At 45.6% G+C, this 19,412-nt stretch overlaps 1 protein-coding gene and 1 long non-coding RNA gene across 3 annotated transcripts in view; both read right to left on the bottom strand.

The window, feature by feature from the left end:
* Positions 1-11,396, bottom strand: part of VCL (vinculin) — a 79,246-nt gene extending 67,850 nt beyond the window's left edge. For both annotated transcript variants that reach the window (XM_035138681.3, XM_035138683.3), the window contains exon 1: positions 11,012-11,396. In XM_035138681.3, coding sequence (XP_034994572.1) covers positions 11,012-11,179 — 168 coding nt within the window. In that variant the 5' untranslated portion in view covers positions 11,180-11,396. The remainder of the gene's footprint in view (positions 1-11,011) is intronic.
* A 432-nt stretch (positions 11,397-11,828) lies between these two features.
* On the bottom strand, positions 11,829-19,189 carry LOC148685570 (uncharacterized). Its single transcript, XR_015949973.1, has 3 exons — positions 19,102-19,189; positions 13,577-13,629; positions 11,829-11,967 (listed from the first exon to the last, which is right to left on the bottom strand). It is a non-coding gene; the product is annotated as an uncharacterized LOC148685570 (long non-coding RNA).
* Between the last annotated feature and the right edge of the window lie 223 nt (positions 19,190-19,412).

Raw genomic sequence — 19,412 nt, 5'->3', positions numbered from 1 at the left:
TTGCAGAGATTAATTGTCTCTGAAGAAGAACACGCCATTAACCACTAACGCCACAAATAAATCTTCCCACCATCCAGTGTGCAGCCCTCCCTCGATGGGCTTTTGCGAAATCAGCAAATGCAATTACATCCTATCATGAAGCCACTAAGAATGGGGAAAAGCAAATGTTTCAGTACACTCTGCAGGTACAACTTACCCACAGGTAAGTTAACTGACTGTTTTAAGGTGGAAGAGAAACCACATTCTGTGGCTAATGCCTCCCTTCCCTCTGGTTTTAAAACCACAAATGTTGCTGGGGGGGGGGGGGGCTCAAGAATGCGTGTGACTGTGCAATACCCCTCAAGGACTGAGCAAGAATCCCAGCTGGCCCAGAATGAATGCCACAATATTTCCTCAAAGAAATAATGATTTTTACATATTGTTTTCTTTCTGCAGAGAATACTCTTGTGTACAGTTCAACTACCAGTAACAATTCTTATTGGGGTAAAAGCAACAGATCATACCTTTTGACATAAATGCAGTCCATTTAGTTACCAATTCACAGAAACTTTTCTCCTAGAACATTTGAGTGCAGTTGGTGGAATAATCAAGTGCCTCATCCTTTGCCTCATGATCTCCATTAATTTTATTTTTTTTATACAGTATTTCCCTCCCATGACAACCATGCTTCAAAAAAAGGAGTTCTCCACTATCTAGCTACAATAAGTTTAGCAGCAAGTTTGGACCCCCATTAATGACTTTACTTCACAAATTCAAAACACATGAACCCATAATTGAGACATTTTTCCCGTCTATCAACCAATCAGCTCATTTGCCAAGCATTTCCGGAATATAACAACAACCAGACAGACTTGCATAAACTTTGCTCTCAGTCATGTTAAGAATGTCCTAACATGGATGCAAAGGTTATTCTTCCACAGCAGGAACCACGGTTGACAAAGTGAAGATTCACAATTACAAAAATAGTAAGCCAGAAGGAGCTTTGATGATAGCCTTACAGAGAAACAAGGGGAGTTTAAAGACCAAAGCACTATTGAATTGTTCAGGTGAACTCACATAGCAGAGTTTGGCGTAAGCTTGCAGTATAGTATTGTCTTCTGCTTCCATAAAGCCCAGTTCCATGTAGAGCAATTCCTTTACGACTCAACAGATGCAAAGCAATTACAATTTCCTTAATTGTTTCATTAACTCTCAAAACAAGATTTAGCCTCAAACTAGGACTGATAACCAGAAACAGACTGCATAAAATTCGTACAGCCCGAGGATGTGGACAGACAGCCATGGATGGCTGAGGTCAAGCTGGGCATTTGACATTTGCCCTCACTGACTTGCTGAAAGCAGCCGGAAGAGGCTTGGCCAAGAGGGCTGAAAAAGCGCAAAATGTTTCCTAAGGAGTCTGAAGGAAGCCATTGTTAAGATTTTCAGTGAAAGAGCCCTCTTTAAATTTCACGGTGCTGGAAGATTGCAAGCCAGCCCCCCAAATTCCCTTTCTAGGCAAGGTGGTGAACCAATTCCAGGGATTGCTATACCACTTTATATCCCAAAGCGGTCTATATCACATTGAAACATCAAGTAAAACAATCCAGAATAAAGCAAACTCAAGCCTAAAGGAAAATATTTTAGATCCTTCTCTAAGTGACATTTTGCTTTCTCCATATTTTTTTAACCTACATAATTTATACAGCTGCCCCATAGCAGAAGTACTCTAGGAAGCCAGGGTGGTGTAGTAGTTAGTGTGGGTTGAGTGCTCATCTCGCTCTATAGGCCGAGGGAGCTGGCGTACAGCTTCTGGGTCATATGGCCAGCGTGACTAAGCCTCTTCTGATGAACCAGAGCAGTGCACGGAAACCCCGTTTACCTTCCCGCTGTAGCGGTCCCTATTTATCTACTTGCACTTTGATGTGCTTTCGAACTGCTAGGTTGGCAGGAGCTGGGACCGAGCAACGGGAGCTCACCCCGTCGCAGGGATTTGAACCGCCAACCTTCTGATCGCCAAGCCCTAGGCTCTGTGGTTTAACCCACTGCGCCACCCGCGTTGATTTGGAATTCCTTTAACATGCTTTGCTTCCTTTAACATGGCCAAGGGCCACTCTATAACAGCATCCACACCCTTTACTTCAGAGCAAATAGATAAGATCAGTATGGCGACATTAATCATCTGCCTTACTTTTAGCAACTGCTAGAAACCTGTACTCACATGGCCCTTGGACAGCTATAATTATAAATCTGAAAGATCATGACCAGACCCTTCTCAACATTATTGGGATTATTTTTAGATTACTTCCTGATAACAGCTACTTTTTCAGAGGAGTGTTAGACTCAGTGAAATAGTGATCCGAGTACACACATCTCTTTAAGAGTTGGAGCTTTGGCGCAGAATATTTCTCAAAGCAATTAAAAGGCAGGTAGACAGGAGTGCATGAGCCTGTATGGCGCTCATATGCTCCCAACTGGGTGCAGATTATTAGGAACATTATACTATAATAATAATAACAATAATTTATTATTTATAGCCCGCCCATCTGGCTGGGTTTCCCCAGCCACTCTGGGCGGCTCCCAACAGAATTAATGATACTACTAATAAAAAAGCAATAAAACATCAGACATTAAAAACCTCCCTAAACAGGGCTGCCTTCAGATGTCTTCCAAAAGTCAGATATTTGTTTATTTCCTTGACATCTGATGGGAGGGTGTTCCACAGGGAGGGAGCCACTAACGACAAGGCCCTCTGCCTGGTTCCCTGTAACCTCATTTCTCACAGGGAGGGAACCACCAGAAGGCCCTCGGAGCTGGACCTCAGTTTCTGGGCTGAACGATGGGGGTGGAGACACTCCTTTAGGTATACTGAGCTGAAGCCCAGTACTGCCTTGAAATCCTGAAAAGGTCCAAAGTTTCCCTTGACAGAACGGTCTAAAATTTAAAAAAATTGCAGTGGCATGCCAGCGAAGTCTCTGAGAGCCAAACTAGATACAATAGAGTTGGCCCCACGTCTGAAATTCCTGCATCGCAGGGGGTTGGGCTAGATGACCCTCAGGATTCCCTTCCTTTCTATGATTCTATGTATGAAGCAGTGCAGGTGAGGAGATCCAAACTCTGAGCCCCCACCAGCCTGTTTTGTCTGCGTGTGGTTCCAATATAAGAAGTGAACCCAACTGGGGAGCGGAGTACCAGCGACAACAGAACGCATAAATGCAAGGCAGGGGAATGTTCAGCCCCTCTCGCCTCCCCACTCCTATTGATGTAAACATTGGAAGCCCTGCTTTAATCCAGAACGTGGAAAACATATGATTCAACAAGCTTCATGTCAGCTTTGGTGGTCCTCTGGGGAAGGGGGAAGCAGAGGAAGAGATCACTGCCTCTGAAGGAGTTATGCTATTGGTGGTGGAGCAACAAGTGCTATAGCTCCAGAAGGCCTTTGTCCTGGGAGCAGAACTTCCCTCTTGGCTGCTAAAGAAGAGAGACTTCTCCCTCTCCCTCCAGAGGCTGTATTATTCCAGCTGCCGCAAAGAGACAATTAGGGTGAGTAATTAAATTTTCTTCCACTTGTTTATGATCAAGGACTTGCCGAGGGAAACACTAATTTACTAGAACCTTCTCCTTCTGATAGAAGCCACATTCAGCAGAAGAGGCTTCTGTTTTCCTTTAAAGCAGCTGCTTGTTCAATAAAATTTCTTGCCTCCTCCAGAACAGGACCACTACTCTGAACAGCATACTACTTAAGAAGAGTCTCTGAAGTAAGGCTGTCTGAAGTGGTTTAGAGGTTGGACGCACCCCAAAACAGTACATTATTTTGTTGACTTCTGGATACACAGGCAGAGGTCAATTCCAATGCAAGCTCTTCAAAACGGTGAGATAATCAATAAGGTTAACACTGCCAGCCAATCACTAATTCCAGAAGATTTAAAGAACAATATCAAATCTACAGTCCAGACAAGTTATAGTACCATTGCTGGGAGTAACACACACCCGACCCGACCCTCTCATGCATGAATGGAAAGCACTTCCTTGCAGACACAGAGGAGGGAGAATACTTCCTTCCAACAACATCCAACCTTGCAGGACTGCTGGGGTTCAGAAGGTACCGTATATGGAATTGCGTCTGGTAAAAGGAAGCAGACGAGCCCATGTGTGCAAACAAACGCTGCTTTGAATCTCATCCAGCATGCCAATTATAATTTATGAACTGAGTACAGTACAACCAATTTTTAAAGAGAGATCTAGTGCTGACCACTTGCAGGGAGTAAGCTCCATTAAATCCAATAGAACTTATAGTGTATAGGATTACACAGTTGATGGCTGTATGGTATTTCCTCACTAAATCTGACTAGCATAGCCAACGTGCAACAAACCTTTCCAGTAAATGCAACTATCCCAAACGACGCAAGAATGCATACAAGATTTCTGTGTTCGTTTCATACAGGATTTCAGGTTCCTGACCTCTAAAATTAAGATTCAAGTCAAAGTGAGTTATAGTCCAACAACATCGTCTAAGGGGGGAAAGAATGAAACCCATTCACGACTGCCACCATCTTCATGCTAAATAAAAGTAAAGGTAAAGGTACCCCTGACTGTTCGGCCCAGTCACGGATGACTCTGGGGTTGAGTGCTCATCTCGCTCTATAGGCCGAGGGAGCTGGCGTACAGCTTCTGGGTCATATGGCCAGCGTGACTAAGCCTCTTCTGATGAACCAGAGCAGTGCACGGAAACCCCGTTTACCTTCCCGCCAGAGTGGTACCTATTTATCTACTTGCACTTCGACGTGCTTTCGAACTGCTAAGTTGGCAGGAGCAGGAACCGAGCAACGGGAGCTCAGCCCGTCACGGGGATTTGAACCGCCGACCTTCTGATCGGCAAGGCCTAGGCTCAGTGGTTTAGACCACAGCACCATCCACGTCCCTTCGTGCTAAATAATCAGACCTAAATGAAAAGAGCAATAGTTTGGAACTTTGTTTTTTTTAAAAAAAACAAAATGCACTACATTTGGCGGAACACCCATATCAGAAGTTCAAAACCGAATTTAAACAACATGTGATGTGTTGCAAAAGTTGTATGTTTCAGTTTTTATTGTTGTTCTTACGTTTAATTTCCTGACTCAACTGCATTCCCCTTCAAACGAAATTCCACATCTCAGATTTCAGTCATCTTAAATAATAAATGCTACTTTATGCCCTGAAGCACTACCACAAGGGAAACTCCACACTTAGCAAACGTTGGAGTAAATGCTGAAAACACACCTACCATCAAGAAAAGAAAGAGAAAAAAGTTAATTTTACATCACTTTGCACATACATTTGCATGTCTTTGACCTTAGTTCAGATTAAAACATGATTATTATTATTTTTTAAAAAATGGGTACCAAGTTCAATGTTGCAACTAAACAACATTTATATATTACTTATATATCCTCCCCCCCCCCAAAAAAACCCTCAAATAAATTCTTCAAATAGCCTTGCACATCCTTTCCCAACCTGGTGCCGTACGGATGTTGTTGGACTACAACTCCCATCAGCCCAAGCCAGTATGGCCAATGGTCAGGGATCATGGAAGTCCAACAACTGTTGGAAGGCAATAGTTTAAAGGAGAATGTACTTGCATAATAGGATACTGTCATGTAACAAGAGTGTTTGCAAATACAGTAGTACCTTGGGTCCGTTTGTAAACCAAAACAGGTTGTAACCCAAGGCACACTTTCGCCGATGGGGCCTCCAAAAATTTTTTGTTCATAATCCAAAAAAAGGGTTGTAATCCAAGAAAAAAGGTTGCAAACCAGGACACGTAATCCAAAACGTACGCAAACCAAGATACCACTGTATTGGTTTGCTTTGGACCTTAGCAAAATCATGACTGGTGTGAGTTTTGAACTTACACTCAGCTTACACTCTTTATAGTGAAATCCTAAAAAAAAAGGAAGTAAGGCCCACTGAGCTCAGTGCAATTTACACGTGAGTAAACACACATGTTTACTATCCTAAATCAGCTCCTGATGCACCTCAAAGTAATGAAGTGTTTTTAGAGAGCCAATACAATCCTACCCTGCCACACTCAAACATGCACAATTCAACAAGCAGAAGTTTTCAACACAAGAGCTAAAGCATTATCCTACCTGTTACTAAAATTTTTGCAGTGAAGCACAGAATTAATTTCAATCAACAGACAGCCCCAAGCCCAGCTATCCAACGCACAGAGACCTCATTAAAGTTCCATGTTTGAAAGCAGAAAACGAAAGGGTTAAAAAGTGACAAGAGCGCTTCTTCCCTGACTTGAATTCATGAAAAGTGATCCAACCTGTTTATCCCCCACTTGCAATTTTAAAAAGTTGGCTTCTGAAAGAAATTGGTTCAGTATGGCTCCCTCAAGAGATTAGCACTGGTTTTTGAACATCAACAATACTGAGCTACGATACAGTGGCGGAACACATCGGGTAAAATGTAACCTCAGCATCCGTTCAGAAATAAATGCTGCTAACATGCCAACAACATATCCAGACTCATGCAAGCTATAAAACCTTGCAGGTTGAAGAAAGTTGGTGGTTTGCTTCCCCTGCACCGACAGATGCAACAAACCAACCACATGCAAGAGAAAAGCGCATGTAAGAAAATCAGTTTTAACCACTTCACCGCTAAGGAAAAGCGATTGGCAGTATAACGTAGGAACAAGCTCCACCCACCACCTGCTATTATAGAAACATAGAAAACATGTGTAATATTCAGAATCAGAATCCGCAAACTGTGTCATATTCCTGGCATTTAGATACCAACAAGATGAAATAAGAACATAAAAAGAGTTTGCTGGATCAGGCCAATGGCCATCCAATCCAGCATCTTGTTCTCACAGTGGCCAAAGGGAAACCAGGGAGCAGAACATTTGCACAAGAGCCCTCTCCCCTCCCATGATTTCCAGCAACTGGTATTTTTAAACACTGCTGCTTCCCAACTGTGGGGGCAGAGCATAGGCTAGTAGCTACTGATAGCCCTCTCCTCCAGGAATTTGTCTGATCCTCTTTTAAAGCCATCCAAGTTGGTGGCCAATAGATTCCAAAACAAATTCCGGTGCCGTGAGGTTGTAAGCAACTGTTGCAATTGGGGCTGTTGAACTAGCCGTCTAATTAGCAGCACACACAAAAATCAATCAATATGAAAGGATTTACAACTCTGCAAGAGACACAGGTGGCGTGGGCTTGAACCGAAGATATGCGCCAAGCATTATTGGGCTTTTTAGATGTGAGAGATCCCCCACCCTTGCAAAAGAAAGCACAGAGAGAACGTGTGTCAAATATGCAGCATGATGAAGCAAGCAAGGGCAGTATATGAATGGGCAACAAGAGTTCTGAATGGGCAACAACAGAAGGGGCGGGGAGAGAATCCTGCATGAACTCTATGGAGAAAAGGTGGAGAAAGAACAATACATACACAAGACTCAGCTATACAGCTGCAAATAAAACTTTTCAAACGTGTTTTAAGTGCAATATACAATTTAACACTAGATGGCGGTGGTGAGCCTTATGGAAAATTCGATGGGTTTTTTTAAAACACGTTTTTAAAAAAGCATTTTCGTGTGTATGTAGATCCCACCACAGTCTACCTGAAGAAAATGGGAGAACTGGAGAACGCACATACACTGTATTATCTACCAACTCTGGTGGTTGACGACTGTCCAATACAATATTTTGGGAGTCGGAGATGTTTTCTGCAGCTGTTCCACTTGCAGTTCGCTTCTATCTGCCTGGAAGGGGAGTGTGGGAAAAGCTAGAAAGGAGAGTGGGGAATGCGTGCCAAGACCAGAAGTCGCAGAGACTGAAGCTTCAAAGGAACAGTAGCTCAAGTAAGCTTCATAACAGCATGGTTTATTCTCACTCGCAAAGCAAAGGTGTAATAAGGAAAGGGAAGGTCTTGTCAATGAAAGGGCAGGAATGCAAAGGGGGAACCCTACACCCCCTACACACAGTGAAACTGATCTAACACAGGAAAACAGTTCGTAAAGAATCTAAATCCTTTTAAGGATGCAGTAAGGGGAAAGCACTGTTTGGACCTGAAAGGATAGGAACTTTATCAAAAGAAAGTGGTGATTCAGAGTATCTAAGGCCTAGGGAAGGGGGAAGGGGTAGAATAGCCGGCTGAAGGGATGATCAAGGTGGATTTGAAGGGGACAACACGGTTACTACAGGAGCAAACGTAAACATGAGGTACTACAACACTACAAGGGATGCGGGTGGCGCTGTGGTCCAAACCACTGAGCCTAGGGCCATTGTTCAGTCCCAGCTCCTGCCCACCTAGCAGTTCGAAAGCATGTCAAAGTGCAAGTAAATAGGTACTGCTCCGTCAGGAAGGCAAATGGCATTTCCATGCGCTGCTCCGGTTCACCAGAAGCGGCTTAGTCATGCTGGCCACATGACCCAGAAGCTGTCTGCGGACAAACGCCGGCTCCCTCAGCCTATAGAGCGAGATGAGCTCCACAACCCCAGAGTCGTCTGTAACTAGACCTAACAGGGTACCTTTACATTTACAACACTAGAAGCAGAAGTGCAGAGCCTTACAAGAGCTTCCTTTGGGAACAGGACAATGCTTTAGAGGGGATGGAAAGTTGGAAAGTTGAGGACAATGCAGAGACATGCAGGGCAGGGGAAGAAATGGGAGGAGAGGCAGCTGTGCAATCGGTCCCTTGTTTCCAGATTCCTCAGCACCACAGGGCATGCTCTCAAAGAAAATGACCCCCCACCCCCACCCAGAATTCGCAACAGTTTTAGTAGTCTGACCTGGTATCAAATAACAGGTTTAAAAGGTAAAGGACCCCAGGAAGGTAAAGTCCAGTCAAAGGCGACTATGGGCTTGCGGCGCTCATCTCACTTTCAGGCCGAGGGAGCCGGCGTTTGTCCACAGACAGCTTTTCCGGGTCATGTGGCCAGCAGGACTAAACTTCTTCTGGCGCAACGGGACACAGTGACAGAAACCAGAGCGCATGGAAACGCCATTTACCTTCCCGCCACAGCGGTACCTATTTATTTACTTGCAATGGTATGCTTTCAAACTGCTAGGTTGGCAGGAGCTGGGACAGAGCTGGGACAAAACAACAGGAGCTCACCCCGTCGGGTGGGATTCAAACCATTGACCTTCTGATTGGCGAGCCCCAGAGGCTCAGTGGTTTAGACCACAGCGCCACCCGTCAAGTAACAATGCTTAGGGGCAAAGGGGTTGGGGTGGGGTGGGAACAGCGAGAGAGTGATGCCGCCCCTCTGTTATTTTTATTTTTTTTTAATAAAAAACCTCCTTCACAGAAACACAATAAGACATTATGCCAATAATACATTCCCACTGTCATAGCTGGCCAAGACTGTGCAAGAAAGAGGTGGGGCAGGGAACCGGGGCTTCACCATTCAGAGGCAGCATCAGAAAGTGGTGCAATCCACTACACAGCACAGTTGGTAAAGCACAAGGCTCTAAAAGTCAGGGTTGTGGATTCAAGTCCCACGCAGGGGCAAAAGATTCCTGCATTGCATGGGGTTGGGCTAGATGATCCCTGGTGTCCCTTCCAACTCTACAATTCTATGATACTATGAAAAGCAAGCCTTGCCAGGAAGCTGGAATGGGGCCACACAGTGGAAATATAGTTCAGCGGCAGAGCATCTACCCATGTGCAGAAGGTCCCAGGTTTGGCTGCCCACCCCACCCCCCAACATCTCCAAATAGGGCCGGGAGAGGTCACTGTCCTGGATTCAGTGTAAGGGAATACTGAGCTATGTAGGTTAAGGATCCAACTCAGCCTAACAGTAGCTTCCGACATTCCTAAGAGGAGGAAGTAAGAGAGCCAGGAGGAGAATGCAAGATGGCATGTGTAGCATTCTCTCTTTGCAGACGAGGAGGAAAATGTGGAGTTTGAGAAGAAGCAGAAACACCCAAGACTGGGACATATCCAGATCCTATCTACCTTCAGCAAGAAATTCACAGAAATAACTTTGAATGATACCTGTTGGGCTTACTTTTAAGCGCTTCATAAAACATGGAGATCTATAAATGAAACTATTCTGGTCTGCCACGGTATGGGAAACAGCTCTTTAAGGGAAAATTATCTTATAAGTAACTGGTCCTGAGAGGCCAAGACAAGGAGGACAAATTTATTTCTACTTGGTATGATTTTATGGTGTATATCACTAACAACCCGAACAATCACCTCCTCCAGCTTTCAAATGGATTTGGCTGCTTTAATTGGCAAGAACTCTTTGGCCTTTACGGTCATCCAGGGATAGTTTGAGGTTATATTCTGAGAGTTATGATTAACACTCTCCGTTAAGGTCCCGTTGACGTATTTATAGCCCTGGCTTATTCTGCTATCAAAAATACGCTTATTATTCTGTATTCTTTCGATTCCGTAAGCTTTGTGAATCATATTCTGAATCACTCGGCCTGCTGACCTGCGATCTCTGTTCGACTTTAAACTCAACTAAAATTAACTTTTTTTAAAAAAAAAACCCTATTGCTTTTTTGTTGTTTGAAAGAGGGGCAAAGCAAGTTTGGGTGTGTCAAGGAACTAAACGGGAGTTTGATAAGGAGGAGGAAGGCAGAAGGGGAAACTTGTCAGGAAGCCTTGGAAGGAATTTTTCCTCCCTCCTTCCTTTTGTTGGGTGGAGGGAAGAGAAGACCTTTTAACCTGGAAAGTCAACATGGGACAGCTCAGCCATTTCCCAGCCAGTGAGGCAAAACCAGGAACACACCAAGGGGATTAATCTCGACTCCTCCTGCAGTGAAAACTTCGTTGCTGCCAGAACTTTTTCTTGCATTCCCTAAACGCTTTTTTAAAAATGTTTGCGGGGGAGGGGGACTTAAGGTGGGGCCCGATTGAAGTTTGCTGGGACACACACAGAGAGGGAGAGCAAGAGGGTTGGGTGTGTGTTTTCATTCATTCATTTATTTTAAGGGAGCCGCGTTTCTTCCGCAGTGAAATTAAGAATCCCGAGCCTCCCAAGGCAGGCAAGCAAGCAAGCAAGCAAGCAAGCAGGCTCTGTCCCTCTCAACTCACCCGGACCAGGTTGCTCACGGCGGCTTGCACGGCGGCCACGGGAGCGGTGAGATCCGGGATGGCCTTGCCGTCCACCTCGCCCTCTTCGTGCATGATGACCAGGTGGGAGATCTGCTGCGCCACCGGCTCCAGGATACTCTCGATCGTGCGGGTGTGGAAGACAGGCATGGTTGCTCAGGTTCCCACGACGGTGCAAAGGAGAAGCAATATATTTATGTAACTTCTGCGAGTGAAAAGCGGGCAGTTCCCCCCAGGTTTGGAACAAAACTGTGTATAGATTGCAATTTATCTTCTTCTTTTCTCCTCCACCCTACCCAGCTTCCTTAAAGAAGTCTCCGCGGACGCCGAGCCTCTCCCGCAGCGGCTTCCCAACTCCTAGCCCGGCAGCGCTGACTGACGCCCCTTCTGCAGGCAGGCGGCGCTTTTCAGCCGGCGCAGCCTAACCCGTTCCCTGCCCTTCCCTTGCATTCCTCCTGCAACCCTGGGCAGAAGGGGACCGTCTGTCCCCGCCTCCTCCCCGCCTCGGCCAATGATGGAAGGGCAACGCTCGCTTTCATTGGAGGAGCGCCCGCGTCGATCTGCATTCCGACTCCACCCCTGGATCCTCCCTGCCCTCGCCTCCTCCCCTCACCTTCTCTCTTTCCAGCTCTCCTGCCCAAAGGAGGTTTGGTTGCTCCGACACTGGTTTTCCCAGCGTTGGGGGTGACGTCAGACATTCTGGAGTCCATATAAGGAGATGGTGAAAGCCAGGGCGTTTGGGGGTGGGAAAAGGAGGATTCCACAGCGGGGGACGACCCCTCCCCCCCCGCGCATCCCTATCCCTACTTACGGCTCCTTCGGAAGCATATAGCTTATTTGTAGCCTCAGAGGCTGGTTCCATGCGCGTTTACTTGGAAAGATGATTTTCCAACTACTTTTAGTGGACCAAGTTAAGTGTGCAAGAAGATTCCAGCCTTCTGTGCAAGGAAAACAATTATTGGGAGTAATATGGAGCACAGGGAGTGGGGCAGATCATGTGCTTGCTAGTGCCAACGCTCCACCCAATAAGTCAAAGTTTTAAGTTTATTTGTTGTGGCAACTATATCGAAACTTATTTGGGGGGGGGTAATACATTTTAACAAACATGTGTATTACATTGTATTTCAACATTGGATCTCGGCATATTTTGCACAATATGCACAGAATACTTTTATTTCCTTTTTGGATGAAATGACCAGGATGGTTGCAACAACAAATAAAGTTAGACTTTGTATAATAAGTACGGGTATTGTGCAAATCAGCCTGCTTGATGGTAAAGGCGGCTGGCAACAATGAGGGGAGTCAGGGTGCCAACTCTCTTGACGGGTTGCGCTGGCACAGGGTCGGTGCATTTATTGATGCACAGGAACTGGGCAAATGGGCAAATGCTTTACCCATAGCAACCGCTGTAGATATTTTGGTCATTATCGCTGATTATTGCTAGATTGGGTTGGACAGCAGCAATCTTCAGCTGTTAAAGGCATCCCACATACAGTACTTTAAATCTGTTTGCTCTGAAAGTGCGTTGTGGGTGTGCCCCTTTTATAGAATCGTAGAGTTGGAAGGTACCCTGAGGGTCATCTAGTCCAACCCTCTGCAATGCAGGGATCTCAACTAAAGTAAAAAGTTGATATTGGATCTTAAACTGGACATGAGTGTGCATTATTCCAAGGAAAGGGATTCTTTAATGTCTGTATTTAGTCTTGCACTGGGAAATGGAATTTTATTCACTTAGTCTGTTTGAACTGGGCAGGCCAAGTTGTCTTTTCAGTAGGCAAAAGCTACTCTTTTGGACTTGAACGGGAACTTGACAGTATCAGTATCTCTTAAAGCTAAGTGCTACCCATCTTCCTGTCAGTTTTTTAAATAAAACCACACATGCCATAGCAGGAAGGGAGGGGCTGTAAAACCACTTCCCTCTTTGCCGTATGCCTTTGAAGAAATGACTTGCAGTAATATTTACATTAAGGTGCAAAGGTAACTCTGATGTGCCACCTTTTACAACACATTTATGTCAAGGAGTTGCACAGACCTAAAGATCTTTCTTTGATGTGTTGATGACTGACCATTGTTCCATAACAGAATTTCCATGTGTGAACATTCACCAACTTCCTAGAATTATGAGCACCTTTGCAGCTCCAGACTCTGGTACCCTGGATCTTACAACAGGGGTAGGCAACTTAAGGCCCAGGGGCCAGATGCACAATCGCCTTCTCAATCGGTCCGGGAATCAGCGTGTTTTTACACGAGTAGAATGTGTCCTTTTATTTAAATTGCATCTCTGTGTTATTTGTGGGGCCTGCCTGGTGTTTTTACATGAGTAGAATGTGTGCTTTTATTTAAAATGCATCTCTGGGTTATTTGTGGGGCATAGGAATTCGTTCATATTATTTTCCAAAATATAGTCCATGGTCTGAGGGACGGTGGACCAGCCCACAACTGAAAAAGGTTGCTGACCCCTGATCTACAGGGGTAGATCTGGCTAGCCAGAGGAGGACAGTTGGCAAGTTGCTGCTTATGAACCGTACAGAGCAGATTTATACTCACATTGCAATTGAAGGTATAGGCAGCATGTCTGCCATATCCAGTGTGTGCTCAGCCTGGAAGCGGGGGGGGGGGGGGACAAAGACAAACATTAAAGAGCATCCCTGGAAATGCCACCAGGACCCATCAACGAGGGACTATGCCATCAACAAAGCCCATATGCCACTAACACATAAAGTAGCCAGTGAACTTGTGAGAATGAGTACACACCCAGCTCAAAGCCCTATGAAAGCAGCTGTGTGCAAGCAGGTGTACATGAGGGTCTGTGGGTTGGTGTGACGGGATAAAAGGAATCTCAGAAGTGCTACCCCATTCCCCAGCTGAGATGCACTGACACTGATCCTAGGGCCAGCCCTGTGACTAGGGAGAGGGAGGCAGCTGCCTCAGGCAGCAGATGCTGCTGGAGGACACGTAGCCTATCCCCTGCATCGCCCTAAGCTAACCTTCGACCATCAGGTGCAAAAGGAGTGTGCAGTCCATTGACAGTGTGGGGAGAGCAGTTCAATTGCCAGAGCCGTCAGCTCCTGGTCCAGAATTGGTACATATGTGTGGAGTCTTGCCATTCATCTTAAGCAGCTAATGTCTTTGAACAGCCCTGCGACACCATGGCAAGCCTGAGGCAAAGAAGGAGACCAGAATATCTCAAGGACCACCTCTCCCCATATGAACCGACCTGCAGCCTGCAGTCACCCTCTGAGGCCCTTCTTTATGTGCCTCCTCCACGTGAGGTCTGGAGGGTGGCAACACAAGAACAGGCCTTTACTGTGGTGGCTCCGTTTGTGGAATGCTCTCCCCAGAGAGCCTCGCCTGGCACCTTCATTATAAACCTTTAGGTGCCAAGTTAAAGCATTCCTTTTCAACCAGGCCTTTGGCTGATTGACATCTGATGCCCTTTTAAATGTGTGGTGGGAGGGGGGGGGTTATTGGTTCTGTTCTGTTCTGTTCTTATTTTTATTATACCTTTTGTGTTCTTTATGTAGGGACCCGCCCTGAGATCTATGGATGTCGGGCGGATACAAATTTGATAAATAAGATAGCACCCTATCCAAATTCCACATACATAAACCAATTGGACTGACAATTGAATCTTCAATGTTGCCTACCCTACAGCATTTCTCTGATGAAAATAGAAACATCCTATACAACAACAACAACAAAGACAACAACAATATATACCCTGTCCTTCTGACTGGGTTGCCCCAGCCACCCTGGGCAGCTTCCAACATAATATAAAAACATAATAAAACATTAAACATTGAAAAAACTTCCCTATGCAGGGCTGCCTTCAGATGTCTTTGAGAGGTTGTATGGTTACTGATCTCCTTAGCCTCGCATAACTCCATACCCTTCAATATTTCTCTGATGAAAATAGGAATGCTCTAAGGAAAAGCAGGACATTCCAGGATCCAATCAGAAATCAGGATGGCTTTTGTAAAACTGCGGCTGTCCCTGGAAAATAGGGACACTTGGAGGGTCTGGTGTTTGTGTCCCCACCCCACCTGAGGAAGCAGGGAAGATTTGGGGCAGGGGGCAAAGGAAAGGCAACAGTAGCAATAGCAGGGTGTGTAGGAAGAATATTCAGGGGCTACTGTTGAGGGACCCAGGTGGCGCTGTGGGTTAAACCACAGAGTCTAGGGCTTGCTGATCAGAAGGTCGGCGGTTTGAATCCCTGCAACGGGGTGAGCTCCCGTTGCTCGGCCTCTGCTCCTACCCACCTAGCAGTTCAAAAGCACACCAAAGTGCAAGTAGATAAATAGGATTCTGGCGGGAAGGCAAACGGCGTTTCCGTGCACTGCTCTGGTTCGCCAGAAGCAGCTTTGTCATGCTGGCCACATGACCCGGAAGCTGTCTGCAGACAAACGCCGGCTCCCTCGGCCTATAGAGCGAGATGAGCGCCGCAACCCCAGAGTCGGACACGACTGGACCTGATAGTCAGGGGGCCCCTTTTTACTTTTGAGCCTGTGCTGCTTGACATGGTTGCTTCATTCCAATGGTAGAGCCAGCCCTGTGTGATGCTCACACCCCTCCTTGACTCCTTGACGGAAGAGAACCTTGTGGTTTCTACAGTTCCATGATTCTATGATTTTATTTTGTTCCAGCAAAGTTATTCCTCTTTTGTTTCATTTAGTGGTTATACAGTCTCCGGCACACGGGAGTTTGTAATTGGATATAAGCTCTTTTGGGAAGAAATATACCAGAGGCTTCATAAAAAAATCTTGGGGGATAATTCAAACATCCCCCCAAAAGGCCCTTTCATGATCGTACTGGAGCCTGTAACATTGTTGCCTATTTCAGTCTGATCATTCACTATTAATGGCTGTGAGTTTAAGCAGCCTTTGCTGTTCTACATCACAAATGGGAATTATATTCGATTTTCATCATGCCAGAGGTTGCATCCATTATTACTATTTTGCATTCAAAGTAATTACTCATTTACTCACTATGGATTGCAGATAATAAGCACACAACAGTGGAGAGAATTGGAATATAGTCCCTTCATTTATGCGACCTAATCATCCATTGCATTCGATGATAGGGAAATATGCAATCTTTGATGTAAAGATATCACTCCAGGCTCTTGAAACATTTTTAAAAAGAAAAAGAACTAAAACTGCAAGCAAAAGACCCTCCTGCTTTTCATTTTTAAGAACACACACCGGTTTATTCATTCAGAGTTCAATGCTGTGATCGTATAGGTTCTGCTGATAGAAAACAGATGTTCTTGGGCTTTGTAAACAGCTACTTTATATGGAACACAGCTTCTTCTGCTACTGTATGCGTAAAAATACACAGCTATAGACCTGTGAACATGTTTCATGGGTTGTGAAGCGGTGCACATCCAAATGCACATTGGAGTACTGTATGTGGAAATTCTGTCTCTCCACTAGTTATTTTATTGTCAAAACCTTTTGATTTTGGGAATCCAACAGGACTGAAAAACAGGCGAAAATGATCTCAGATTAATAAAATACACTGAGAGTGCATTCCACCGAGAGCAATGCCTCTCAGGCCTTTGGCTAATTAAACAGTCTGTGGCCTTTTAAACTTTGTGAGTGAGAGGTGTTATTGTTTTGTTTGCTTTTATGTTGTGTGTTTATGTATTTTTATACTGCAAACTGCCCTGTGGTCCTCCGATGAAAGGTAGAAATGAATGAATGAATGACTGCAGCTAGTAGCACTGCACTTGAGTGTACTGTACAAGAAAACGGACACCTGCATGTGAACTGTCCATGCACATTGCATTGCTTCCAACAGAGTGACCACCTGGTTCTGTGTTTGAGTGTGCATTCCATTCAGAGCAATGCAGTGCAGCAGAATGACCACCTCTCCACTCAGATGCTCATTTGGTTCAGCCCAGGCACCCCCAAACTGCAGCCCTCCAGATGTTTTGGCCTACAACTCCCATGATCCCTAGCTAACAGGACCAGTGATCAGGGACAATGGGAATTGTAGTCCAAAACGTCTGGAGGGCCGAAGTTTGGGGATGCCTGGTTCAGCCTCTTATTTCACTTTATATCCGATTCTAGGTGAAGGAGAGTTGTACTTGGGGAAGACACAATTAAGGGTGTGCATCCCCCCAAGGCCAATGTCCCACTCGTCTAGTCTTTTAAGCTGTAAGACAGGGGTAGTCACAACATGGTGCCTGTCAGTTGTTCTTAGGCCAAAATTCCCTAACCAGGGGCTGGCCCTGCTGTGAGGAGGCAACCCCCTTTGTAGCTTAGAAGGTCAGTTCTCCATGGAAGAAGCAGGCAAGAGGACCGAAGCCTTAAGGAGATTGGGTTTTCTTAATGCAAGATCCTCCTAGTGTCCCTACTTTCCAGGGACAGTCCTGGATTTATGGAAGCCAGCCCTGTTTCTGACTTGATCCTGGATTTTTAAAAATGATTAATGTTTTATTATGTTTTTATATGTGTTGGAAGCCACCCAGAGTGGCTGGGGCATCGCAGGGGGCTGGTGGGGGGGAGTTTGGATCCCCTCGCCCGCACTGCTTCATACATACAATCATAGAAAGGAGGGGAATCCTGAGGGTCATCTAGCCCACCCCCCTGCGATGCAGGAATGTCAGACGTGGGGCCGCCTCTATCGTATCTAGTTTGGCTCTCGGAGACTTCGCTGCCATGCCACTGCAATATTTTGAATTTTAGACCGTTCTGTCAAGGGAAACTTTGGACCTTTGCAGGATTTCAAGGTAGTACTGGGCTTTGGGCTCAGTATACCTAAAGGAGCGTCTCCACCCCCCATCGTTCAGCCCGGAAAATGAGGTCCAGCTCCAGAGGGCCTTCTGGTGGTTCCCTCCCTGTGAGAAATGAGGTTACAGGGAACAAGGCAGAGGGCCTTCTCGGTAGTGGCGCCCGCCCTGTGGAACGCCCTCCCATCAGATGTCAATGAAATAATCAAATATCTGACTTTTGGAAGACATCTGAAGGCAGCCCTGTTTAGGGAAGTTTTTAATGTCTGGTGTTTTGTTGTATTTTAAATATTTTGTTGGAAGCCACCTAGAGTGGCTGGGGAAACCCATCCAGATGGGTGGGGTATAAATTTATTATTATTATTATTATTATTATTATTATTATTATTATTGCTAACTGGTTTGGGGTGGGTGGGCAAGCTGGGTCAGGAGGGGTTGTGGGTGGGGATGGGCCTTAATTATTTCCCTCTGCTGCCAACCTGTTTAGAATCAGAGACCCCAAAGCCTACTATTCAAAATGGGAGGAAGACTCCAGGAAGCACAAATGGAAGATTTGTACCCATTGCAAGTAGCAGGCACGGAGGATTCCCAGTTCTGAATGGGACACAGTGGGGCCAAAAAAATGAAAGAAGTGTACCCTCTTTCTCTGGTACCAGTGGCGTGCAGTGGAAATTTTCACAGGGAAACATTTAGGGCCAGAGGCGCTAGCTTGTAAGGGGCAAGGAGGGAGGGGTCGATGTCATGGGTGTGATGTGAAATCCTGACATTGCGCATGTGAGCACTGCACCTCCCTAAGCCAGGCAGAAGCTTCCTGGGCTTTGCAAAGGAGGCACCAGAGAACATTTAGGGGACTAGTCCCCCGAGTCCAGTGACTGCACACCACTGTTTGTGTCCATCGCAAATAGCAGACGTGGAGTGCCAGCTCAGATTGGATCACAGTGGGGGTGAAAATACAAACCACATTCCCTGGTTCTGATCCAGCTTGCTGCCGCAGGCACCCTATACAATTGACACACCAGGGCTAACCATACGGCAAATGTTGCATCTAGTTTGGTCCTTATACAGCTGTCTCATAATTCAGCATAAGGGTTATACTAATATAGCATTCAGCAAGCAGAGAAAAGCAGTATGTAACAGGAGGAGGGAGGCAGAAGCACTGGGGGAGTGATGTTGAGTGCAAGAAAAGGACTGTTCTAAGTAAACAAGAGTGTCCCTACTTTCAGCCATGAAATGTCGGAGGGTGCCTAGTAATTCCAAAAAGAAACCACAAACTTAGTATGCCTTTCTGGCCTCTCCCTTTGAGTGCCAACTGCTCTGGAATACAAAACATTTTACTAACCGTATTGCATTCTAAGTGGTTTATCTTGAAACAGCATGGAATGAAGCAACAACGATAGCAGCATGAGTATGGATCGGAAGAATGTCTGAAGGACAGAAAGCAGGTGTTGTAAGGAAATAAAGCAAATCCACATGAGGCCAAATATAAACTCTTGGCTTGATTGTATTTGAGAGTTAAGACAGCTCTTGCCTTTTCTAATGGCACAAAACAAGTCTACCCTATCTTGTCTTGTATAGCATGACACAGCAAGTATGCTGTTAAAATACACAGAATCGTAACTCGTGGCTTTTCTAAACCCATCTTTTTCTGTG

The sequence above is a fragment of the Zootoca vivipara genome, chromosome 5 (assembly GCF_965207765.1).
Source record: "Zootoca vivipara chromosome 5, rZooViv2.hap1.1, whole genome shotgun sequence".
Classification (NCBI taxonomy): domain Eukaryota; kingdom Metazoa; phylum Chordata; class Lepidosauria; order Squamata; family Lacertidae; genus Zootoca; species Zootoca vivipara.
This window is presented reverse-complemented; position numbering and strand designations above follow the sequence as displayed.